The sequence below is a fragment of the Dicentrarchus labrax genome, unplaced genomic scaffold, assembly GCF_905237075.1.
Source record: "Dicentrarchus labrax unplaced genomic scaffold, dlabrax2021, whole genome shotgun sequence".
In the NCBI taxonomy this organism is placed as follows: domain Eukaryota; kingdom Metazoa; phylum Chordata; class Actinopteri; family Moronidae; genus Dicentrarchus; species Dicentrarchus labrax.
This window is the reverse complement of record NW_026136711.1, coordinates 15,746,625-15,774,403: the sequence shown is the minus strand read 5'-3', so window position 1 is coordinate 15,774,403 and position 27,779 is coordinate 15,746,625. Positions and strand designations below refer to the sequence as shown.

The 27,779-nt window shown below is 40.0% G+C and overlaps 1 protein-coding gene across 1 annotated transcript; it reads right to left on the bottom strand.

Annotated features, from left to right (window-relative positions):
- LOC127372201 (vitamin D3 receptor B) lies at nucleotides 1-27,644 on the bottom strand. The gene is made up of 10 exons (XM_051415689.1): nucleotides 25,905-27,644; nucleotides 25,552-25,625; nucleotides 13,922-14,069; nucleotides 12,812-12,942; nucleotides 11,372-11,568; nucleotides 10,547-10,646; nucleotides 9,623-9,803; nucleotides 7,739-7,890; nucleotides 6,437-6,553; nucleotides 1-5,769 (listed from the first exon to the last, which is right to left on the bottom strand). Exons 3-10 carry the CDS (start codon nucleotides 14,065-14,067, stop codon nucleotides 5,516-5,518), a joined length of 1,278 nt encoding a protein of 425 aa, XP_051271649.1. The 5' UTR covers nucleotides 14,068-14,069; nucleotides 25,552-25,625; nucleotides 25,905-27,644; the 3' UTR covers nucleotides 1-5,515.
- Between the last annotated feature and the right edge of the window lie 135 nt (nucleotides 27,645-27,779).

Genomic DNA, 27,779 nt, shown 5'->3' with positions numbered 1-27,779 from the left:
TTCTATGTACAACTGTTTATTTTTGATTTGCAAAACATCTGACAAAAATAACATTACATAAACACCAATTTATAATAGAAAAAGAAGATCTTTGAAAAAAAAGAGACAAAAAGATAAATTGCAATTACATTAGAATTTAAGTGACTTTTTTGATAATTGGAGCCATATCATGCTGACCTACACAGGCAGTTTATGGCAAGTAGATTCATCAGTATGCATGTGTTACAAACATTACATTAAGTGCTTTTGTTGGTTCAGGCATTTTAATTGAATGTGGCATGATTTGGGTTCACAATGCAGGGTGAGAATTCAATGCCAAATTCAAATTTACTCCTTATAAAAGATCAATACACATGGCTGTACTCTCACTAAGAAAGAGGCCAATCTAATACTCGGACAACCTTCTCACTCATATTAAGCTGGGGAACATCTGAAGCCAGCTTCATTAACACCCTCCCCTGCATTAAAAGGGTCATACTATGGCACACAGCTCAGGGTAGATGTGACCATGGCAACATTGTTCCTCAGTATTCACTGATCAATAAAAACTCTCTTATTTCATTCAGTGTTTACCTGAAGCAGTTTGACATGAATACAAAAAAACTTGGTTTAAATTCACCAAAGTGAGTAGTTGCTCTGTTAATATGATAATAGAATCCAAAAGGAATTTTTTTTTTCTTCCAATAAGCACCACTAAGTTGCGTTCATTTCAAAAGACACGGTCTTCCAATGAGGCAAATGTCGCCCCAATGAGGGGCCAACATTTTGGACGATGCCTGCATTATGTAGTGTCGATAACACACGACTTGGTGATGCTTGAATTAAAAAGCAGCATTGCATGGATACTGAGGATTTCACTTCTCCTAATTCCCCTTCTTAGACCAAACATCGTCAGGGAATGATGAAGGTGCGGGAGCAGACTTTAGGACAGAAGGAGAGGTGAAGACACAGAGAGGGTATGGAGGAAATGGCAAATAAGAGGGACATGGTAAGGATGGTGTACTACAGAGCAAAGACCATGCTAACAGTACCAAGCGGAGCACAAACACACCTCTTGTTTCTCCTCCTGCCACAAAGTCTTTCAGGTTGTTCCTTCTTTTACAACTGCATTCACTCCGTTAAAGTTCCCCCCCTTCAGTTTGCCCTTCAGAACTACAAGGATGAGGAAGATATCAGCAACACAGGCAACAAGATTAATTGCATCTGCTGCTGAAAATTACCGAGATATCCCAAAGGATAGAGCAAAAGGACAAAGATACAGAGAAGGATTTTTTGGGGGATAAATGCAGCCTCACTCTCGCCAGTCTGAGCCCTGTTGGTCAGAGTGCAGGCACTATATTAAAAACACTCCTGGTATTTTGTGCGTAAAAAAAAAAAAGGCAATGCTAAGTCTGAGAAGAAAAAAAATGTACAAAAAAAAACCAACAAAACAAACTATGAACTATGAATGACTTCATTAGCTGGACTCTCCCAAATCTGTGAGATATCTCTGAGGTAATCATTGAAGTATGACTCATTAGACAGCAATAAATACCAACATGAATACAAATATTACAAAAGTAAAAACAGAGGCAAATGCTTAATGCTAAAGCAAAATCTGAGCTAAAAGAGGTAGGTTTTTTAGGTAGATTATGGTGTACATCCATGTGGACACTCCTTTTTGTAAGAACTACATTAAGTTGATTCCATTACAATCCCTGTCCTAATGGGAAGAACAAAAAAATAAAAAATAAAGACTTTGCATGGGAGATGGCCAACTGTTTTCTATGAATGATACCATACATGTTTTTACAGACAGGATTTGTAATGGTAACAGTTATACAAAAAACTTCAGAAATGTTTACTAACATGAAATTCTGTAAAGCTTGCTGGTGATAGTGTACCATAAGTTGTATATTGCAGGCATTGTTAACGTGTTATGTTGCCAATATTGAGGGAAATCTCACCAAAGATGAATCCATCTAATTTGTGGGAGATTTCCGTTTACGTATAGTTTTCAAGTTCCAGTATTTTAACAACCACAATGCAGAGTTAAAAACTTACGGATTCTGAGCAGCCTACCGTGGTAAAAACCAAACAGGAAACTCTGGGGATGCACCATATTCAGATCTAACTGTATTTGCATGTTATGTACAGGATGTTGGGAGGGGAATTGAATGGGATAATGGTCCTAAAAACAACATTTAGTCATATATTCAAACATAAAAGGCTAACAGGGGGTTCCCTCCTTATGATAAAACCTAAAGTAAGGTAATCTCCCCGACTCTATGCGGTACTGACCAAAATCTACTTCGTTTCATGATACATCCTCAAGACTCTTCCTGTTCAGTTTTCAAAATCCCCAAGAGCAACTCCTCTTTTACCCTGTTTGTGTGTGGAGGGAACTCTTCCCGTGGCACTTACATGTTCACCAAACCTCCCACTGTATTAAACATACACAAATCAACACTGCATCTCTATCTCAAACACAAAATAGAACAAAATCAAACCCATATCTACATACAGAAGTATGTATTCAGAGAAAAATCAACATGGAGACTTTTCAAAACTTCAAAAGTCAGTGTTCAGTAACCAAGCACATCATACCGCTCATCAAACTGACATACTATACATATGAGTGGTACTGCCTAAAGACACTCGAGCCTCAACTCTGTGAAGTTCAATCACAGCAGGGAGATTTGTGGGACACATGGAATTATATTTATTTATATATATTTATATACACTAAATAATCCCAATGATTTTCGTGAAGAAAACCAAACTTATTACGATTACGTGAATATGGAAACATCCAAAAACGATTTAACGATCTGTGCTATGCATCATCTACATGTCCATCCCCGACTGTCAGCTTTCAGGGTGTCACAGTGACTGAGGACGAGTTGGAATAAAGCCACAGTGATGGAGAATGGACTTAAAATCCTATGGTAGGTTAAAGAAAACCCCATGTGGGTTGAACAAATTAAAGCAGCACAACAACAAACATATGCTCTCTCTCTCTCTCTCTCTCTCACCATCTTCCTCTAAGATCACAGAGTAACTCTGGTCTGCTGAGATGAAGGAGGCTCTTGGTCTGACATAGGAGGCCCATATGGCCGATCACAGGAACCATTTTAATAGATATCTTCTGTCACGCCGAAATTAGAAGACAAAAACAAACTTCGAGACTTTTGTATCTTCTCTGTAAATTATTTCCTTTAAGCCAAGTTGCCTTTAGTGAGATCATCTGAACTTGATAGATATTTGACTTCTTTGGGGAACTGTCTTGAATTTAAAAAGACATGTCTTCTCATATATATATATATATATATATATATATATATATATATATATATATATATATATATATATAATTACTGTATATATTTTTTTAACCATAATCCCACATGCAGCACGCCATACATTACTGGCCTCTAAACCTAAGCATTTAAATTCTCTTGGTAGTTTGGTTTATAAGCCATTAGATGCTGTCTGATGAAGCATAAGCCAAAGATGACAGCAGAGAGAAGGCATATGAGTTCCTATCATAAAGAAGCTTATCTTCCAAAAGCCATGGATGAATAGCATATGAGTTTAAGAGATTATATAATGAGAATATCCATGGCTCTGGAGTCATTTCGATGTACTGTAATGTATCAGGTGCATATCTAGCTTGGTGATCTATATGGCTTATATTAGAGAGCAGCACGGTATGTTTAGCTTGTCCTCTGTCTGAAAATGAACCTTGGGAATTAGGCGAATACATCAACCCACCATTAAACAAATAATTTGACTGAGTCAAATATACAAGCAATCCCTGTTTAAGCCAATTCTAACTCATTCTTACCATATAACATGATCAAAGTCAAAACAAAGAGCATAGTGTCTCAGACGTAGTGATAATGAATCAAAAACAAAAAAGGGTCAATATTGTGTTTGCATATATATTTCTGAAAAAATTAGCCTTGAGAAATATCTATGTAGCCCTATGTACAGCGGAGGACATATTATATATATACCTGGTATTTACACAATGCAGCCACTAGAGGGCTGCGCAGCATACATCATCAAACAGGAGGGCCTGGATGTAGAGGTGCGCACCACTGCAACCAGGCCCTCAGACATTCTAGAAAATCCACTTCCCCCAGAAATGAAAGGGGTGTGATATCTGTGGAGGTCTGAAGCAGCTTCCCAAGCTCTCCGCCCACCGAGCTCACGGTTTACTGAGGAGGAACAATTCATGGAATTGTTTTTAAAGGTGAAATGACGTATAAAACAAAACGCATCCGTTGAAATTACATCCATGTCTAGGCCCCTTGCTTTGGCCTCGAGTTACTATTCCAGTTAGATTTGGCATCTTAGCCCTTTAAAATCTGTGATAATATAGATACTGTATATCAATACATAGGCTTGAGTAAAAGGTGGTATAACAGTGCTTAGGATACATGTGGTAGTAATTAACTATTTACAGGGAAATAAACAATTAAACGAAAGAAAAGGAGAAAGAAAAAACAATTTTAAAATAGAGTGACAAGCCATAATGCAGGCTTGGCGTGATTGACAGTTAGCAGTGTAAAAAGTAGCTAACACATTTAGTGGCTAATTCTCACCTCAAAACCAGGCACCCCAAAGTCCTATCAAAACCTCACTAAAATTACAGACTATGTTCTGGACTCCGCAGTAATCCTAAACAATGACATTTTCCTTCATAGGCTGTGAGGCAGACAACTTGCTAGCATGTCGAGCGCCTGCATGCGTGAACTGAGCCATGGAGCAGCAAGGTTATTTTTAGGTATTGGAAGCTTTTTGAGAAAGTAGTTGACCATACCTTTGGTGAAAGGTGAAAGGCATGTGTTTGATTTGTATACACAGTCATATACACACGTTTTGCCTTGGAGAGAAGCAGATGAAAAACCAAAATAAAGGATTTCTGAAACATCAAAAATTCTAAGTAATGTGCAGGCACTGCTTTTGCACTGTCATCCGTACTGTATCTAAATTGTTCTGTGTATAGGTTACTGTTTCACATAGGTGATGTAAATATAAAACAACCCCAGTAAAACCAAGAGGTAGCTCAACTGAATGGCTAAATGAATAACTGAGTATGCTTGTTGTGTTGGTGTGTGCACGTCACGTACACACACAAAATGTCCAGGCATTTGAAGCAGCTGTTTGTTGATTTAAATACAGACAAAACACTGTATATAGGCAGAAGTTGTACTGTGTGTATAGTTTAATTTGTATTATATGAAGTTTCCTTGTTAACTGTCTCTCTTAATATCTGCTTGCTATCCACACAACCTTGGCCTTTAAACCGAGATAGACTTCTTTTGACGAGACAAACATGAAACCACACACCCAACACATGCACGCAGACACAGACATACACACACACCACTTTCTCTCTTCCACGTGCTTCATACTCCACACCTCCATTTAGTCCATCCAGCACATCCATAGCTCTCTCCCTCCATTTTTACACCCAGGGCTCTTGTCTCCAGCTTCCTCTCTACCGCTGAGGTTTCAGAGGCAGCCTCTAGGAGACTTCGCTGCCGAACACCTCCAACACCAGCGGGGTGAGCTGCATGCTGTGCTCCGGCTGGAAGGAGAGCGAGCGGTACTGTTTGGAGTGCTCCTCGTTGAGGCTGCGCAGGTCGGCCAGCTTCTGGATCATCTTGGCATAAAGCAGCCGTCCCCCTGGGTGGTGAAGCTGAATGTAGGCCTGCAGGGTTTCTGACAGTCGGTCTTGGAGGATTTCGATCCGTGCGTGATCCTGCACACCTGGGCGATCTGCAGGAGAGGAGATTAGGTCTTACGATATTAATGGCTGTCACACAAGCTAAAAAGTGGCAGAAATTAACTGTTAAAATGGAAATGTTACTGGAAAACTGAGGATTTGAAAGTTTGTGTTTAGGTTGATTTTGAAATAATATTATAATATACAAGTCCAACTGTAAATTAACATAAAATTGTATAATCTTTATGTTTGTATTTCTACCGTTCTGGTCAGGTGGCTTGCTAATTTTAGATCAGGGAGAGCACATCTCTGCATTGTTAATGAGGTGCCTCACATACACAAAGGAATGCAAATATCTACTTAATCACACATGCTTGCTTGCTTGCATAACTGTACATGTATAATGTATGCACTGTATCTTCTGCAAATGCATACCACACACGTGAATCTGTGTTCAGAAAGATACAGAGAGATACATGAGAGACACGAAACCCCTTCAAGTAGCTTAGACCTGCACCTAAATGTGATTCATGTTGTTTATCAGATAAAAACAATCCTTCAAATGAACTCTAATTAAAATGTTTAAGTTGATCTTTTGCCACATAAACACTATAATGAACATATTGTCTGTTGGAAAAAAAGATGCACGTAACATCACTCGTGAAGAATATATGATGACCTCTATATGTTCCCTCCTCCACACAATCAGACCTACGGTACCTGGAGAAAGCAAGCAGATGGCCATCAGCAGCACATGTTCCTCCTCTTGCAGGTTGAGCTTCTTCAAGCCCACCTGGAACTTCACCAGCGGCTCCAACAGCTCCAGAGTGTGGCCCGCTATAGAGGACGAAACATCATTAGAACCAGCTCCATACTAAACCACACAAGAAATGACCCTTGGGAACGTTACCATCCCTCTTACTAATTAATATTTCATTCTGCATGTTGGAATCATCTCTGGAGACGGTTTTCTTTGCATGCCGTGCGTTCTCAGGTTTGTTTTTTACTAAAAACTAAAGGCTGAGAATTTATTTCATCAGCAAATTTGAATTCGGATGAGTGTATACGCTATTTCTCACGCTGGGGCTGTGTATTGAACCTCAATACTGTCTGAGCATTGATGAAATTCTGCCTGTAGCATGGAATATGTGCGCCAAATGCTTTTTGAGATTATTAATCTTTGTAATTTGTTCTAATTGAATAATAACTTACTTCTGTACTGCATTTTAATTAGGCACTGGTCTTGTACAAGTGTTTGTGTTGAGACAATATTAAACACTGATGCATTTTAAAGATTTGCTTTTTAAAAAAGGGTTTGAAGAAGAAGTTTTTCCTGGAAAAAATGTTTTTACTAAACAAATGAAGGTAGTGAATTGGACATTTTTAATGATACACAGCAGTAACTGCCTGTTACATAAAATCTTTCCAATGATCAACCACTGAGAAACAGGGGGCAGCATGTATTTTAAAAACTTTTTTATTTGTCTTGATCTAAAACTTGTATACTATTGATTACTGCATGAGAAAACACATCTGTATTCCAGTCATGTTCATGTCAACTATTCATGGTTATTTTAAGAAGAGAAGCACAACAGAGCTGCTTCTCCTGGTCCAGACAGTGGTTGTTTTGTGTGGTGAACAGGTCAGGAGTGACATTCTTTCGCTGATCCCAGAGAGAGGGGTCTTGTTTGAAAGGCAAATGAAAGCCATGCCCACAGGGGCTTCTCTGGATATGTAAGACTGGTTTCTCAGAAAAACGTGCTTTAGCATCCTTTTCCTATGGGTGTGTGCACACGCTGCTGCCAATAACCTTATCTGTACTCCCACACTAATGATCCAGTCACCTCTTTAACACAGGGCTGCTTCCTTCAAGCTCTGAGTAGTGTTAATGTGTAACATACACTTCTTTTCTTCAGCTACCAGCCGAGTAAAATTAGTTTACAAGCATTCATATACATAACTCTAAACACTAGCTTGTCTTCACAGCAGTCAAACTGTACACGTGACAGTGCTTAAACTGACCTTTGGTGACATCACTGATCTGGTATTTAAAGTCAGGCCCACCACAGCTCCAGGACATGTCTTCCAAGTTGAAGCTCTGATTTGAGCGCAGCATGATCACCTCGATGGCGCTGGACTTGAGCAGAGCAATCTGGTCCTCTGCAGTCAGCTCCCTGCAGAGAAAGATATCACCTACTAAGTTAGTGAACTACAAATAGTGAGCTATCAAATAATAATGATAATAATAATCTAATCGTTCTCAAACAACAGTAATCATGTAGTGTTGATCATGTCGTGTTTAATTTTACAGGAAACTGAAACAGCAACAGGTAAACCACTAAGTTCAAACCAAGTACCTGCCCATTCTGCATGTTTATGCGTGCGTTAGTTGTATAATTCACTTCAAAGGATTTTGCTTATCAATGGTTTACTGACTACGTGTTCGAGGTCAGTCAAAGTCTTCAAAGTTTATCAGATATATGCTGTGCAGGAAGAAAAATAAACATTGTTTTATTTCCTCCTGCTGTGATGGGTCCCTGTGTATGGAAAACACATTTTATAAACAAGTCACACTAAAATCCTACATCAGTAATGTTATGAAATGAGTTTAAATGTTTATAAAATGAAGCTACTGAGCCTGCAGTAGACATGAGCTGAAACCTGCAGATCTTTAGGGTAGGTCTGTGCTAGGAGTGTTATTCAGGGCTTAGGCAGCAGATCATAAGTGGACAAACATTCCAAAGGTAATCCGACCACGTCCATCACTCGCCGCCAGTGGGAACGACAACTTTCAGGAAATACAGGCCCCAACTCGTTTTAGCCTTGACTTTGGGGTGACCCTCGAGACACTGAGCATGTCAACACACTGACAGACAAACACGTTCGCTAAAAGGCAACAGTTGCCATGTGTGGAAGGTAGGGAAGAAACAATGAAAAGGCCTCGACTTTACAGTAAAATAATGTGCCTTTAAAGCCTCATAATAATCTATTTACTCTATTCAATCTCCAAGGTTAAGATATTGTATTCTCCTTCACTTCTATTTACGAATCACCCTTATACCATATAAGACTTTTTAACAACAGACATTCCTTCCTCTAACAGTTCCTGTCTATCACGTGCTCTTTAAAAAATGTCAGATAGAAAACCTGAGGGTGCACATGACAGACAGACGGGTGACTGCTCAGTACTAAAGTGTTGCTCTGAGGTTAGGCAATCACCTACTAACATAGTCAAAGAGCTGAACCTCACACTAAGAACATGACCGTGGCAAATGTATAACCTCGTCCAGTGAAGGAACAACACAACATAAAAGATTTTCCACAGTGTTTCAGCTATCTGTAATATACAGTCTATATACGGCCTTTAGACGACAGTCATTACTGTGGCACAATATCGACTAATCGGGCAGAAAAACAAGTAGGTGTACAAAGTCTTCAACACACATTTAGGTAAAAAGTCACTCAGAGACATGTAAATAAACAATACATGAGGAGGAGTTCTTAAAATTCTGGTCATACACTTCTGTTTAGGCAAAGATTTTACCAGACTTCAGTATTTGGTTTCATAAGCATGTCTATTATATATACAAACAGAAAATCAGATGAATAGAAAGTCCTTGGACTTTGAAGCTCAGAAAATATGTACTGAACATCTATATATAGGCCAAATAAATGTAATTATTATAAAATAATTATTTCTGCTAACAAAATTTTTTTCTTGCCATCTTACATTGGTCATTGTGAATTTGATAAGACAACATTTTTTGCAAGCCCATATGCATAGGAGTCAAATTCTCCAGATAAGGCATGTTTGGTTTCAGGCTAGCATCAGTTGTTAACAACTAATGCAGAGTGACAGAGTCAAAACTATGACAGACAAAATGTTCTCTACACTCACACACATACCTGAACCCAGGGATCATCTTGGCAAAGCCAATAACCTTCTGGATGCTATAGGAGACCAGATCAGCCAGGTGGGGCAGCATGGAGAAGCTGGAGCCCTCCTCCTCGCTGGAGTCAGGGCTGCTGCCCTGCTCATGGTACATCATCAGCAGGTTGTTGAAGTTCATTTTGGTGTCTACAGACTCTGCAGTGAAGACAACAGAACAAGAAGATGCAAGAAGAGGAAAGAGAAGAAGAAAGCAGAAAAGAAGGGAGAAAAATGGTCAAAAGCAGAACGACAATGCCACACTATTCCTCCATGAATAGACACACACTGTCCTGGGAAAACCGAGAGAAATCATGGAATAGAGAGGGCTTGTTGATGGAAATGATCATCTGAGTGTCAGGTCAGTAGGCGTGAGATGAAAGCTTAGATGACAGCTATGACAACATGCTAGCTGGGGTTGTTTTGAGTCATTTGTCTCCGCTGAGTGTTGGCGGTAGGCCACGTGACCATGTTCCTCGCTGTGTTCACTCCATTAGTGACGGATACATTAATGAACTGATGTTTACTAGTAGGAGTCAGGTGTCTGGGGAGAATTGTTCACAGAATTTCCACTGAATTCTCAGTAAAGCAGCGTAACAGATTATATAAGCCAACATGCAAACAGCTGACCTGGAAAAAATACCCGTCTTAAGTCAAATATGAACTCTTTTGATATTTTTGTCAAAACATGCCTGCTGATTGAGATGGTTTCACTTTCTATTAAAAGTTATGTTGTTTCTTTCATAAGTCAGTTATAATTATAGTGAGGTGACAAACCTTATTCTTCCTTGCTTCAATATAGGATTTGTTTCTAGAGGATTCCTACTAAAGGGTCACTAGTTTAGTCCCTAGTCACTGTTTTCACTCGATTTCAAGTGAAGTCTTCAGAGTGTGTCTATTACCTGGAGAGTGACTGAAGGAGTCAGAGGAGGCATCAGACAGAGAGTGGAGAGAGGCAGCTCTACTGGCGCTTCGCGTCACTGGGCCCTCACGCACAGGAGGCTAGACAGGAGAAAAGGGCACATATAAAGACCCTGGTGGATTCTTAAAGTCACGTCACCAAAAATAAAAAACAAAAAGATAAGCCGGAGTGGAAGTGGAAATTATTGATGGCGAGGATAATCTTTTACATTTATGCAGTACACAAATACATCTCACTTCACACTCTTCTTTTAAATACAGCCGACCAATTAGAGGTTATAATTCTGATTGTCATCCACAAATACAGAATATGCTGTTTTGTTGAGTATCGGCTGAAAAACTGGGATTTAATTACTGGACTTGAGTATGGGTTTGTGTGTGTTTTGTGGGGATGGAAATCTGTTACAGAATGGACAGAACACTACAGGTTAGATCTATGTCAGGACAGAGGTGTTTGAGTTTCCGAGAAGAAATGGACCACTGGGTGTGAAATTTCTGTGTAAACAATATAAAACTTGAGTAAAGCTAAAGCAGAAACACATTTTGACCTAAGGAACATTGAAATGCTGCGAGGTTAATGCAAAGATTGCTGTACTAATTTTAAAGTAAAATCAATATTGTTATCTAAAGCAGCATAATTGTTTCTACTGGTCTAACAGAGTGGTCAATCTTAACCCTATCATAACAATATCAGCTGTATTCCTTCACATGAAACCTGTGTTTTTGATGTATGAAATCTGACTGCAAAATGATGATATTATAGTAAGAATAACTGTTGATGAGATTTACTGTATTAAGACACAAACCCTGAAGCGGCAGAAGTCAGAGTAGGAGTCGTCATATGTTTTGTGGTGCGCCTCCACCAGCGTGGCAATGACCTGACTCTGTTCGTCAGTAAGCCGGGGCCGCCGCGCCTCCCTCTCCGCTTCACGCTGTGCTTCCTCGTCCTTCCTCCGTTGAATCAGGTCCTTCTTTCTCTGCACTTCCTCATCTGTCAGAATGACTGAGGGTGCAAGTATAAAGAGACAAAGAGGGTTAGAATTATACACACAGGCGTGCACAGAGGAAAAATAAACTTTAGAAAAAACAAGCATGGAGAATACAGTCTTTACATAAGCTAAAGCAGAGTAAAAGCGGGGCAACAAGTAGGGAACAATGAGTTTCAGATAACAAGGTACACAACTTTTAAAGCTTTCCAGTATTTACTTGTGTTTTAAATTGTGATGACAGCTATGTCAATGTAGTGTTGGGGTTGGGGGGGGTTGTTATTCTCTTGCGGAAGAGAATGGGAGGGGACGGGTCCATATGGAGACCCCTGCTGCACTGAACAAGTGAATGCATTGTCTTTGTTCTGTTCGCTCCTTGTTGTTCTAGCCACTGAATTAGCTCACAGAGAGAGAGAGACAGGGAGAGAGAGAGAGAGAGAGAGAGAGAGAGAGAGAGAGAGAGAGAGAGAGCTGGGTATCAACAACACGCTGCTGTTTTTGCAACGGCAATGCCACTGGCTCCTGTTCACGTACAGTAAATCGCAGTGTCTGTGCCACCACTCTTGTGGTATTCCCAGAAACACTCTGTGGAGAGAACATTCAGCTGGAAATCAGAGGCCTTTGCTTAAAAAGAGGCCTGTGGACAATATACGGATATCAGGAGAAAACAATAAGGAAATGTACCTGCTATTTACAGACCATGAAAATAAACAAGACTATGTGGAAAGAAGAGGCCTCACTAGATTGTACATAACAGCAGGTGTTTAAACTTCAGATGGAGTATACTTACTGTATACAATGTGGGGAGGCTCCGCTAGTTCAAACAGAATATGTAAACCCTCTAATGGGGGCAAAGACCCAGAGATACTTGACCCCAGTCCAAATATTACATAATATATACAAGACAGACAGTAGGCCCCCAAAACTGCAAACATCAGTTGTGTAAATTTTACTATTCATCCAAAAAAAAAAGAAAGAAAAATAGATTTAATGTAATTTACATTCAGTAGATTATATTATTTATTTATTTACATGGGATGGCAGCCTTAGACGAGTCCAGGATATAGTTCTGATCCATATTTAACAGTGTTGGGCAACCAATTATCCTATTCTACCAATTTATAGCAATTCATTTAATTATTTATAACAAACTGGGATCATCCTGCAAAACCCAAATAACTCCACTATTTAAATGAAAGCAGTAAATCACACAGTGTAAAGTGTTGCCCTGAAGACATATGGGTCACCTTTCATACTTACACTCTTTCATCATGCCAATGTCCACACAGCGTTTGAGCCGGCATGCCTGGCAGTGGCGCCTGTTGTCCTTGGTGATGGTGCAACTGCCGTTAAAGGGACACGTGAAGGCAGCCTTGCGCTTCATACTGCGCCTAAATAAATTGTATACATTTAACAGTCTGCTAAAATACACAGATATATCAGATCATAAACAATTTTTTTCCAAAGAATTCATTGACGTTATTAAGAATTTAGTTAAGGCTCTACGTGTGTATCTGAATACATATGTAACTATGTTGATAATGGAACTCTGTGCAAACAAACTGAATTCAACTTAAATAGCCCTGTGGCACCTTTCAACGTGTTTTGCTCAAATAATCATAGCAGAACTGGATAAATATTTTTGCCCTTGAAGCCTGGGACTGAGTAAAACAGCATAAATATGGACGAGTGCCAAAGAATCCAGGGGTAAAAGACAAGTCTTGCCAAATGGTGACGCAAACCAAAATGATTTAGACAGTGATGGACATGTATGTATGTACAATTATACACAGATGTGAGTAAAAACACACAGAAATGCATTCTTGGTGAGAGTTCAAACAAGGGCCAGCTGAGAGACAAGGAAGGAGATTATCAAAACATCCGTCTTTTTCATCCTCTCCGCCGAAAGGAACAGACGCAAACGGGCAGATACATCAAACACACACAAGCTCACAAACTTGCTCTAGTTTTGTCTTTTGTTAAATTGGAAACTTGTGTGTGTATCAATGAGCAGGCAGCAGCCAAGGCATTAACTATAGGACCGAGCTCATTTGTATTCTCTACCTGCTGCTGGGCCTTAGTGTGAACTCGAATGTTGTCAGTGGTTTGGTGTGTGTTCGGTGTGTGTTCTTGTGCAACTCTGGGTGGCAATTACGTTTAATGTGTGAGTGTCTGTGTGTGTAGGTGGCCTTTATATATGCAAGTTCAGACCTGTGTTTGTATGCTAATGTATACATGTGTCAATTACTTGGTGAATATTCATCTTCTTGTTTTCAGCAGTATGATATAAGCTATTGTGCTACACAAGGCCTTTTTAGTGTGTGTACATTATGATGGCGTATCTATGACCTCACATATGTATTTATGTACCTGAAAAAACCCTTGCAGCCCTCACAGGTCATGGCGTTGAAGTGGAAGCCGGTGGCTTTGTCACCACACACGCCGCAGATCCGCGGCACATTCCTGTCGAACTCATCAGGGGCCAGAGTGGACGTACTCACAACCGTGGATTCCATTACTAAACAAAGAGAGGACAGATGGAGAAAGAAAAATAAGAGACAGAAAAAGGACAGATGAAATCAGCTCCTGGTTACACAACCTTGCTCAATAACTTTATAATCAATCAGCACAAAACAAGAAAGACAGTAAAAAACAAGAATCCGGCTGCCAACTTCTAACATCTGAAGTAAATTTAAGAATATTTAAGTAATAATTAATTAATAAGTTATAATCTGTTCACAAGATAGGTGACAACAAAATAATAAAACTAATTTTAAATTTCTGATAATTAACCATTCCATCATTATGTTATAATATAATATTTTCAACTGTTGTTTTTTTTATTACAAAGTTGCTGAAAAAACCCTACACGAAGTAGATGTCTTTCCACCTGTCTCCATACCAACCAAACAGTGTCCCTTCCTTCAGGGACAAATCCCAGTCCCCAGTCTACCCTTTGGAGGTGAACTCAACTCCAGTGTTTTTGTCTTGGGGAAAGGAACCGGAGCCATATGAATCAAGTGGAAAAACCCCTTGTTCCCCTCCAAAATGCTGGATCTGGGTTACATTTGATTACATAGTGCTCAGAGTATCCATAAAGAAAAGGCATGTCACCGCAAGGCTAGCATCCTCATAAACAAACAATCACTGTCCTTTTCACAAAGCTCCTTTCTTATTCTTTTCTTTGCTTCCACTGCAGAGTGAAAGCGAAGCAAATGATGGAAGGAGATGGAGGGGCGAAGGAGTGGAGGGAAGGGAAGGGAAACTAAACCAATACAAACCTCAACAAACTCACAAATCAACAGCCAATGAGGTAACGGCCCAGCTGAATAATTGAAAATGTTTTGACAGATCACTCTATCAATCATGTCTAATGTTAAAAAAAAAAGGTCCTACCAAAAGTCTCATACTCCTGTAAATGCAACAACTGTGTTCTTATTTCTGTTGTTTTTCTACTTAGTACAACTTTGAATTTGAACAGTGTGCCTTTAAACCAAAGTCTGTTTCTGACCACTTCCATTAACAGGACATGTAGTCCTTATTACAACAAAGGGTCAAAAGAAGAAAGGAAACAGAGGATCTAGTCATTGCTTTACTGCTGCAGGCATCATGGACAGCAGTGACTCGAGCTTCTACTGTATGCTGATGTCTTGTATCATAGCACCACATGCTCCAACCAGGAACATCTGATACAACGACTGTTACAGTTGAGTGAAACAGTAGATATATACACACAACTGGAAGTAGTAGCAAATACACTGCAAGTATTTGTGGAGGGAATTCGGCAGGCAGGTTGAACTGAATTCAGATATACAACAGATCACAGAGAAACAGAGACCAACTGATATATCAGCTGACGATACTGGGATATTGCCTCATCATAGACGTATCAGTATCGTATGGGCATAAACTGTTTTTTCCAGTATATAATACAGAAACAAATGCTTGTAGTTATATATTGGTGTCACTGCAAAGTTTATCTAGCAGGGTGCACTGTCATTTACAAATATTGTGACATGCAGCACAGAGTAGGAGAAAAGAAGCAGCTTCAGCAATGGCAACTAGAATTGGTTGACAATGTATATGTTAAATTATTTATCAAGAATATTCAACTTAAATATTATTTAATATTTAGTTTTGAAAGCTATTTGTTTAAGAAAGCAGCTTTCTGAGTATCTGCATAGTCGTATTGGTGCGAAATCGGTGCATAACCATGTAAAAAACTGCAACAGCTGATGTAAAGTAAACTCAAAGGAGAGTAGTAAATTCTCAGATTAACATGTGGGTTAAATCTACACTGTTAAGACTGACAAAACAATTCATTTGCACTCATTGTACATTTACTGTCACTGCATAGTAACAGGGTCAAAGTTTCTATGAGCATTGTTTTGTTTTGTTAGATAACCAACTAGCCTCCAGTGACTTTCTTCACTTGTCTCATAGTAACTTTCTTTCTTCCACCAACTCTCTCACACGTGTTGAGTCAAAGGTCCCTCAGAAGGACATACCAGGCAATGAAAGCTGCACTACCATCAATCATATTAGACAAATGTAATGTCTCCATGACAGTGGGTTTATCCATGGACACACATCAAGATAAGGCCTCCAGGCTATTTACTATACGATAACAGGTGATGTAATATGAATTGGCACAGGTCACACTCTCACACATCACGTAGCCTAAATAATGCGAGTAACCCTGCTGGCCAAGACCCTGCGGCTATTTGTCGTTTTTATGAAAGCACCAAAAACGAATGGAGACACACTTAAACTGAATATTTAGCATAAAAATATGGTTCTAAAATAGACCTTTTTCACAGCAGCCATTTTGACATGAAACAGGGTAAACACAAGTGTTACCAATGATACTAAATAAGGTGCCGTTCTACTCAGATCAGAGTGAGGGTGCTGCTGTTGTGCATGTTGGCTCACCATAAAGGCTCTGTTACACTAAATGGAACATAAGCTTAATTTGTATAATTGGTAACACCTGTGTTTACCCTATTAGTTCATGTCATGTCTATTGGGATTTATCAAACGCTGTCATGGTTCTCTAATAACACTGATTTCATGGGAAAATACAATTTCTGTCAGCTACTCGATGACACGATTTGTCAATTTAAGATGAGTTTTCAGAATCAGCCAGGACATTATGGAATCTCGCAGCCTCCTGCAGTGAGGGTATGGAAACTCCCTTGTGTTGGTGCAACCTACGCTCCCAGCCTCAATTGGGATGTCTGTTAAAAAGTATTAGTTAAGTAGCTTTGTATTGTGAGTTGTTGTATGAGCTGGCCCATAAACACAAAAATACGGTAATATGTGATGAAGGACAGTATAAATGTGATAAAAGAGACCTTCTGAAGTCCTGTTGATGTTTGGAGCAGTGACACATTATCGACAACGTACATCTATGACACAACAGAAAAAGACCGCAGTGGTTTAAACATATAATTGGTCCTTTTGGCAGGTCTAACAGAACAGCTACAAAATCTTATTTGCTATTGTGTAATATAATGTAACCCTGACCAGTATAAATGGCAAAGCCTTTTGTAAAACACAAAATCTGTTCTACTGCATGTGGGCAAACTAATCCCACCAGGCATTCACACTCATCACTCACTGTGAACCAATAGGCAAAACACGCTTATACCTTACTATATCATCAACTGATCAGTGAAGTCAGTCCTCTGTGATTGCATTCAGCCATGACAGGCCATTACACTAAATGCACAGCAGTATTGAGAGACTGCTAAATAATGCATCAGGTTATTAGACCAGATCAGTACTCATTCCAGTCTCAGACACGCAGAGCCAGGGAACAGGTTTTCAGCTTTAGGCTCCTGCTGAATGCCCCACTCTTGAGTGATATACATATTTGTGTGTACGGCATTCAGCAGCATCAATCAGATCTGCCATTGCAGTAATAATGCGAAATATTACTCATGCTTCATGTGTTACACTGGCATAAAGCCTAAGGATAAAACAGTAACACTGTGACGGCTAGCTAATAGACGCTGATATGTATAATTACAACATTTGATAAGCATCTATTCAGATTGTAACTATTTTACCAATTACACAATCACTGCCATGTGTTTTGAATTGTGCATTGCAGCAGGAGGGACATTATGCTTTGCCACTGACTGAATTAGTTTAACATCTTGGAGTCCAGAAACTTTTGGAGCTAACGACTGTTGAACTCCAAACAGTTGGAAGTAAAACTTTCTCAGGTGGTGAACAGATTTGTTGTTCCCTGCAAACAGGAGTGGCGTATATTTGGCAGAAATATGATGTTAAGAACACACAGAGCATACAGAGAGACAGTGAAAAATGGACTATACTGCGAAAGGTGTTTGAGATGTTTCTCTGGATGTTTCACTATTCTGGGTCATCAGATTTACTTTTTCAACATTTTCTTCTCCAAACACGTGTAACGTGTGAAGCATTTATTAGGTTATGTTTTCTTACATTTCGGTCAAGCCAACTTGTAAACCAAAGCAAGAAACTTCCACCAGCTTTGGTAACTTAACGAAAGGAAGAAAACCTGTATTATTAGCAATTATAACAATAAAATTTTAGTTCTACCTACTCTGAAAAATGGCAACAACAAAAGTAGAAAAATAAAAAATTGTATTTCACAACTTCATGAAAGCATGAGAAAACCTGGAAATAAGATAGAGTTGTACTTTAAAGGTCCTGTATAATGGTTTCAAGACCTCATTTATTTTCATTGGTTTGACATAAAACAGAATGTCGGGCTAGGACTTTACATTGGAAAAAAATAAACAGATTTAATAAACAAACTGAAACTAGGGAAACAAGACAAAAGTAATTTTTGGTATATGACCTTAAAGCCACACATTAGTCTGTCACGGTTTATGAGCAAGTTCGTATCTTAAGACTAAAAACATATCATCTAGTATATCACATAAAAATGATATTTAATAAATTGGTTTTAACCTTTATTTTGTGGCCTTTTGTTTACCATACATAATCCTCTGCTCCCGAGGTGATACTTTCCAATGGTCTGACTGAACACTGCTGACTGGTGACACAAGCTCCCAGACAGCATGATGTATACCGCATTTATTCACAATGCAAACAAGCACTGGTTTTAACTAGTAATATAATTAGGACTTGGGATGGGAACTTCTTGCAATGTAATAACTGTTTAAACAATATGTCCAACTTTCTGACAACTCTAAAAGAGTGAGATACGAGAGAGAGTGGGTTCTTAATTAAGAAAAGAAAACTTAATTATATTTGCTAATTATTTCAATGTGATAAAAACAGTAGATTGCTGCTTCTTTGGAGATGAATGTCAAAACATTTTTTCAAACTGCACATTTCCCTCCCAACAGCTTATCAAGTGTCGCACACGCACAAAAAAACCCACTAAGAAACTGGACATCTGACCTAAGTTTCTGGAATTACTTGCATTTCTACACTACTTCTATTCTCAGATATTTAGTCTTCATTACAGATATATCATCACAATTATATGCACATTATCTTTTATTGAGAATCCACTTTTGTTTTACTTCTATTAAAAAAACACATTAAGCGAAAGTGTAGAGATAAAGTTCAAGGGGGTGGTTTGAAGTTATACTGTATATCATTTTTTTTACTTTAACATGATGCTACTAATAATAGATGCCATTGATTGAGACATACCAAATATCTGTGTGAAAAAGCTATAAGTATTTAAAATAGACATTACTCAATGAATGACTGTGAAAGGTGGGTGTATTTCATATGCAGTGGAGAGCTACAGAGGGTAATTAAGGTAGCTCATCTCAGCCACATGACTAGTATGAGTAGGAATAAGCTTACACGAGCTGAAGGAGACAAATCTCTTAAACACGAACAACTTCTTTCTGAGCGGTATGGCTGCAACATTTGTTTATGTAAAATACTTAGAATTTCTCATTCCCTTGGGTGTACATTTAACGTGCTTTCTGTCCCTCAAAGCAGGAGTGATCTCACAGGTTTGTACATATTTGAACCACATACATGAATGCAAGTTTAACATGCAACTGTTTTACAGCAGCACCATTTCCTCTGGCTTCTGAAACCTTCTCACCATGTTCTTTAGTATCACCATGGTAGGTACATTTTTACTCTCCTTATGTGTCCACTACACATAAGGAGGGATCGTTCAGATAAGTTCTCATCTATTGCCATCTGAATGGCTGTTTGCAGTCAGAGAGAGGAAGGGCCTGCCCACAGCACTGAGCAGCGACAGTAGTGCTGGAGAGAGGGATGCATGAGAGAAGGAGGCTGGGTGGAGGGGACGCTGGAGAGATGGAGTAAAAACAGACAGGAATATATACATAGATACAGTGAGTAGGGGAGGGGTGACCTCTTTGTCACAGTGACTTTCTGTGTCACAAAGTATACCCTGCTGGCTGTTGCGGATATGAGAGGGAAATAGTGACGAGGAGCGTACACACAGCAGAGGCCAGAAGCAATCAACACAAACAGCCTGTGGTTTAGAGTTTTTGTGATTTAGAAAGATGGCTAAAAATATACAGTCATAAGCCACTTCAATTACTGGCTAAATATAAATAAATGTCTCTCTCTGACAGCTACTCATCTTGAGAAGTATCAGGGGAAAAAGCAACTTGCTATTCATGTTGGAATCACATTTATAGTACGATTATTTTAGTTGATGTTGCTTCACTCCCATTTTTAAAACCAAGGAGTTGATTTCGGTTTTGTGTTGTTTGTGTGTGTGTGTGTGTGTGTGTGTGTGTGTGTACGTGTGTGTGTGTGTGTGTGTACAAGTGTCCATGTGGCAATGAAAAATCCGTTGGCTGGTCAGCTAAATTGTATGTATGAAATAGACTGGTATTGTTATATTTCATGTTAATGCAAGTCTCTTTCAGCCTTAGACTTTTAGGCTCAAGGCACAGGATTGATAGACTAATACCACATGTGACAGTCGCCACACCCCACTGCTCAACCAACGAGTAATACGATTGAAGACCAGGACAGTTATTCTGTTTTTGGAGGCTGGACTAAAGCCAACATGGTCCTAATGATTTTTATAATAGATTGATCTGATGATTACTTCACTGACTAATCATTTCAGCTCTAGTCAAAGTGTTGACAATATGACAATTCTTTACAGATAAGAGATCGAATTGATCACGTGTAAAATATAAACCATTTGCACTGATTGCACCTCCGCTTTGCAACTGAACAACCTATATGTAAGAATGAATTGATGAACTCTGACAAATCAAGTGATAAAGAGAAAGAAAGGCAGTGTGTACTGGAAGTTTGAGAGTCTGACACAGCGGCAGTGGCCGATGAGCAAGAGATGAGGCCTGCTGTAATTATGCACAGTACCGCAAACTGACTCTAGCTTGTCATTTTAACTGGGTGGTGAAAGCTGCAAAATAAAGACATTACCCCAATTTTGGTGGTGTAGCTGGAGGGGAGGCTAGGGAGTTTCCTCTTCTTTTTACCCAACAAACTAGCAGAGGGAGAACAAGTGCTACTTAGCATGCAGTGGAGCAATGACTCATCTTTTCCTCCTTTGATTTATTCACATCATGGCTGAAATGACATGCATGTGTCTCATAATCCAGGGACTGCTGGTAGAACCAGTCCCTGGTTGGATTTAAACTGTCTGAAGAAGTCTTAATGCTCAACGGTTGATAGGTCATCAATTTTAAAGATAAATGGCAAAATGCTTTTGGTGGTCTGGACTGAATTAAGATCAATATGTCAGAAAAAACACTTCACTTGTCTTATAACAAAATATCTTTAATAATCTGAGCATAACCTACACACTTCATAAAAAGTCCAGTGATTAAATATTTATTAATGAACACCTGGCAAATTTCTAACTGGTGGTGGAGTTGAAGGAATATCCAACCAATTTTTGCATAATATCCCCAAAAAACGACGACACAACCAGCACCACATTTATCAGTGTTAGTTGTTTGCACCATCTGCATCCCAGTGTCCCAAATGGATACCTCTAATGTGCACCTTCTAATTAGTTGACACTAGATGTCAATCAATGCAAAATTAAGTCACGACTACAGATGGTGTAAACCTGAGGAACAGAGAGAAGAGACTTGTTAAGCGCTAATATGAGAAATTGTAGCACGTCGTGCTGATGATGTTGTACGGTGAGCGTAGTCCTTAGAACATAGCAAATCAGGAATCTGTGCATTACTGCTGCAGTTACTGTATCTACAGTAACTGCGGTATATGTGCCAAGGTGGACCATGGCAGGAGTCCAATACCACTCAAGGTAGCTTGTTTCCTTCTGTTCTACTCGCCATTTCATTTCCAGCTGCACCATTGTCTAAGTATGTGATTACTAAACAGGAAAGTGGCCATTGGTTTTCCTTGTCAGGTGCCCTGTTACTTACAGAAAAGACATAAGTGAGACCTCAGCTGTGAAAAAGATTTGGACCGCAGCCCAGATGTTAGATTAACTTTCATCAAAGTCGATATCAAGTGATTATAAAAACCTACCCTCCACCAACACCCACTGACTAACAAACCTAATTAAGTGGTGCCATTAGCGCCTGGGTGATGAAATGAAATATGAGTGAGGACAGGGGAAGATATAACAAAGTGGGTAAAGAGGAGGATCCAGACAGCATTTCAAGGAGGGATCATTTTAACTGCACACAGACATGCAGAAGAGAGAAAGGAAAGCGGGAAATAAAAAACCTCTGGCATCACGTCCCAAGAATGTCAGCAATGAGCTTACCGACCACATCCCAACACATAAGAGTCAGAGTCGGAATCACATCCAGACCTATAACAGCACTGGAAGAAAGAGGGATTGCTGTGGAACGCCTGAGTGGGAGAAGGAGGCCCTCTGACAGTCCAATGAGCATCCTGCATTTACATCACATGACGCAATCCCACAAATGGTTCTGAAATTGTTCCATGCTGCCAAAAGTTTCTCTTAAAGGGAAAAAAGACAGTGAGAGAGTGGGAGAAAGATTTAAAGGAGGAAAGAGAGAGAGAGAGAGAGGGGAAAGAGAAAAGACAGGGAGGCGTTGTGGAGAGGGTTGGAGGGAGAAGGGAGAAAACATAAGGCGATGTGTTTTACTGCATACCTCGGGCTGGGTCACTACGAGTACAGAAGAGACATAAAACAAATCAGATCTGGAATGACCCGGGCTGCAGAGAGAGCAGGGTCTACATGGGCTTGTGATTCACACATAGAAGTAGATCTAGGCCCAACAATAACAGTAAAAAAAAAAAAAAGAGGGTGAAAAAGGGAAACTTAGAAGGAGGAGGAAGATGGTCGTGAAGAAAACAAGTACCATTAAAAGAAAACATGATCTGGGATTGGTGACAGAGGAAGTTTAATTCAAATCTGCTTGGCGTTTAGAAATTTCCTCAGAAAAAACTAAAACAAAAAACAATACATGGGGAGAACAGATAGAGGAAAGACAACAATGGACAAAAAGAGACAATGTGGACCTTACAACACTAAAGTAGAAAACTGAGTCTGTAATTCAGCTAAACAACTGGCTGAGCAGACTAGTCCAGTCCTGTCCCTTCGCCTCTCTCTCTCTCTCTCTCTCTCTCTCTCTATGGGTCTATCTCATACTGTTTTCCTACGATCACAGGGAGCATGTTACGGCAGCAGTAATAGCACATGACAAGGTGACCTGTGCCCCACACAGGATGGGCTAAACTGGGGTGGAAGGGGTGGGGGGTCTCATGTCCCGTGTCCAACCCCTATGGTCTCTGCACCACTCCCCCCCCTGCACAGGCCCCAGTGCTGGCCTGCAAGGGGAGAGAGAGGCAGTGACGGCAGCCTGCCCCCTTATGCTGGGCCCCTTGCTGGACTCTGGAGAGGGGAAAGAGACGAGGCAGGGAGAGGCCCACTCAAACACACACCAAAAGTCCTGTTTATGTATATGCTGAATTTGACAGAGAATGCACATTCTCAAGCACACGGAGTTGTGCACGCAGAAAGCCAACTGGACAGAACTGGACAGACAACAGACATGTGGGTGAGGTGGGTGCAAATACACTTAGGCAACGTTGTCAACTTTAAAGTCAAAGTCAACGTTATATAACCTCCATAAAATCCTGTCTCTCTTTCAGGAAACTCTTCTCTTAGAAAATGTAAAATATAACAAATTGTATTTATATTTCTAGAAAAAAGTCAACTTTTGAATAGTGAAAATAATACAATTTCATCTGTAATCCACTTATACTGTACATCCACCTAGATATCAAATAGTGACATCTATTTTGCTTTCCAAGAAGAATTCTTTCTGCGTGACTTGCACTCCCTATACAACAAATATTACCTGTGTGATGCGTTTGGCCTAGAAACCATCAACCACAGGAGGTAATTCAGGACCCAAAGACATTAGGGGGAAGTTAACACTTCATTAGTCTGAAAGGCAACTGAACATATATGGCAAACAGCACGCATGCAGAGTACATACAAGTGGGTCTATACAGTTAAGTACAGCAGCCTCTTTCTTCCTATAGGGTTACATGTGAGAGGAAGCGACCAATTACTGTAGTCACGAACGGGGGGAGGGGCAGGGTATTTCACTGTACAGGACTTACTGGACTGTACCATTACCACAGCTCACAGCTCCATGGACAACCTGCTACAGTTACAGTCAATAAAGACACAAACCGAGCCCAGCTCGTCGCAGGTCTGCGCTCAGTCCTACTGACAAATTAATTGAAAATTGAGCCAAAAGCTGAAACATTCTTGGTCCTCATTTGGGTTTGTGTTTCCCGTTCTGTCTCAAATAATACAGGTTCTACTGTAAATTTCCACCTCATATAAATTCAGAACATATGTGACCGTTGATCTCAAGTCCAGTAAGTTGTTGAGAAGGGAAACCACATTTTTATTTTTTTTTTTAAACAGGCTGATATAAAAACAACATCCTACCAGCTATTTTTCAAGAGTCAAACAGTTTCATAAACAGAAATGGATAGGTGTGAGAATTACAGCACTAAGCTCACTGGCAAAATAGGCTGGAATATATACCTCTTGCTGTGAGCTGTATTTGGTCCCATTAGATTTTCTTTTAAGTGACGAGAGAGAAAAAGCTGGAGGCTGTTTAAATTTCAGACTTAAGAAAGACAAGACGCTCATGTAATTAATGTTGTCATTATCAGCCGGCAGCTCAGTTCTCCATGACTATGAAGTTAGTGGTTAGGGTGTGAAAAAATATGATTGTAGAAATATAAAGAAAAGTCTACCTAGCAACTGTGTGTTTGCTCCTTCCATGCTCGGATAAATTGTTGTACTGTTATGTTACATGACAAGCTATATTCTGCGCTGAGATCACTGAAGCTTGTAACTATTTCACCATGTGTTAATCAACTGACGTTTATTCAAAGGTGACTAAATATCAAGCATGTAACCTTTATTTCATTACTTTTGATTGCATGTAGTATTTATAATTTATGGGATGAATTTTCACCCTGTAATTGTATGATATAATGTTCTCATTTGGACAAACACACAGCTTATTGACTGTACTGACAAATTCCTTTTCAGTCCTTTCATTACACACCACATAGAGTCTGGCCCAAGTCCTTTGGTTTCAGCAGTGTCACTCATTTAGGTCACATCTTGACAAGTCATATTAATTTAACCCAAGTTTTTAAAAGTACTAATATGTCCAATTTAGAAACTGCAAATGTTAGCACTTCAATATACTGGTATTGCAGTCTTATTCATTTCAGCATTGATAGTAGCCCATGCATTACTCACTACCTGATTCTTAAGAGAAATCTTTAGACATGTATGATAAGAGTGAATGTATTTCTAATAACCAAAATATCATATTAGTGAAATCAAGAGACTGCATCAATCCCAGAAAATCTGTGCAAAAATGTGCAACTTCAAAGCAAACACAAAGCACGTCTTCATTACACGTGAATAGATTTATCATTTCCAAGACAGCAGACTATCAAAATACACGAGTGCACATTGTAAAGTATGACTTAATAGCAGAATAAAAATGTCTCACCTGAGGTTTTAGCATGCCCTTGTACAATAGGTTAGACTTGAAACCTTTCTTCCGTTTATCCCAAGTTGTTAATCCTGTTCAATACAAAAGCAAAATGGCATGTCGCAAGTTACTGAGTGGGCCTATACCTGACCTGCAGTTGCTCTGTTTATGTAACACTGAATTCAACAGCAACATACACACTCACTGGTAATCATCACACAGCAGTAATGCAAGTAGGTAGGCAAACACGTTGATTAAACAACACACTTAAAACTGTGCTAAACCTGTTTCTTCAGGGGTCTTGAATAACAGAAATCACATTAACTCAAGTCAAGACTTTAACATTCCTCCTGTGCATGCGATTTTCATACCTCAGCTCAACTTTTCCCCATCAAGACCGAGTTTCTTTTTAATCCTCTTTAGTCGCCGTTTCTCGTCGCCTTCATGCTCGTGCAAAGTGTGTCCCCTCCATGTTGTTGCCTGGTTGGGTTAGCTACAGGGAGGGAGAGGACTGCGTTGCACTAAACTCAGAAATGTGAGGAGACTTGGGGAGAAAACGTCAAACTCGTACGCCCTTCCAGACGTTGGCTCACACCGCGGCGCTGGTAGTAAGTTAGCTAACGTTAGCGTGGCTAGCTGGCTGCTTTAACCCTAAAACGCGGCACCAAGTTCAGCCAGCTCGTTAACCGTTAACCGTTAACCGCGGCCAACGGATGTTCAACGGAAAACCGGTTGAGGCGCAGCTCGGTATCACTGACGGGCAAACGTACGCGCTAACATGAATAAAACTCAATCACACCTTACGGTAGTCCGACGAGAAATACCCCTCCTTCTTCAGGACCCAAATAGATGGCCATTACTTTTTGTTATGCACCGCCCCCTCTTCAGGTCCTCTACGGGAAAGAGGGATTTCCCCCCCAGCCCCTCCGGTAACCAATCACATGTGGGCTCGGCGCGTCTCCCGTGCGCTGATTGGTGACATTTCGGCCCAGCCCGGCTGTGTTTGGTGGGTTCCGGTGCCCGTACGGCGGAGACCCGCCCCCTCAAACAGGGGTGTGTCGTGACGTCAGAGGTAACGAAGAGGTAAACAACTTTGACCGCGTGAGCTTTAAGGCAACATCGTTTTGCCTCTGATCTGTGAATCAGCGGACACCCGGTGAGGGGATTACCGGGCTAACATTAGACACGCTGTGGTGTCTCAATGGGTGGAAACCGTCCCGTTGAGGTCGTGTTTCTCTCTCTTGAACCGAAGCGTCTTTGTTTTGCGGCTACGGGCTTTAAGCCCTATATTTTAATTTTAAATAAGCCACAACACCATCCCCATCGATATCACGCGGGGGAAACAATAATATGAGCCCCGTCTGGTCCTTAATCTTCCATTTTATACATTTTGTTTCATTGTTTCTTTGACACTTTGCAAATGTGTGCAGTGAGGCGTGCGTATTGGAGGGGTGTGTCTACTCTGCAGTACAGTGGTAGGCTGGGAAGCAATTCCGCTGCATGGCGATCTTGCCATACATTTGCAATGCATGAGAGATTGCCGAGTATGCTAAAAATAGACGATTAAAACCCTCCACTACACGACCACACTGGGCAAATATTGCTGATACTCTGTGCCATTCACCGAGATAGAATCTGGGGTTTTTTTTTCGACCCACTTATTTGGCTATTTAAATGACATTTGTTCATTCACGGTTGTGTGCACTTAAGAGCTCTGGTATGTGGTGTAAATGGTGATATATGTGTGTGTGTGTGTGTGTGGTGGGGCCAGCGGAGGGGGCCTGGGTGAAGGTCAGGGGTGTGTCTATAATGTAAACACAGTAAAGGCGACAGATACGAAGGGGAGAGGGAAAGAGAGAGGAGGGCCCCATCCGGTCCCATATACCCTCTTCCAGCCAATTCTTTACTCCTGCTGCAGTCTGAAAACAAGAGGTAGATTAGTGTAGATTGTAACGCGAATACAGATCGCGGCTGTGCAAATTATTCCGCTTTTTGTTCTCCATACAACAGTAGCTGCCTACAAGCAGTACACAATTATTTCTGACGTTTGACAAGGTCTAAGACATTTGTTTTTGTATAAAATAATAGGCTACCTTTTACAAATACATTTACTCTTTAAAATACAATACATCTAATCTTTTTTGCTCTTTAAGATATAAGATTTTACAACTGGAAACAGCCAAGTATTTAAACAGACAATGAGTCAATGTCAAAAACAGATTATAGCAATAACCAAAAAGATATAG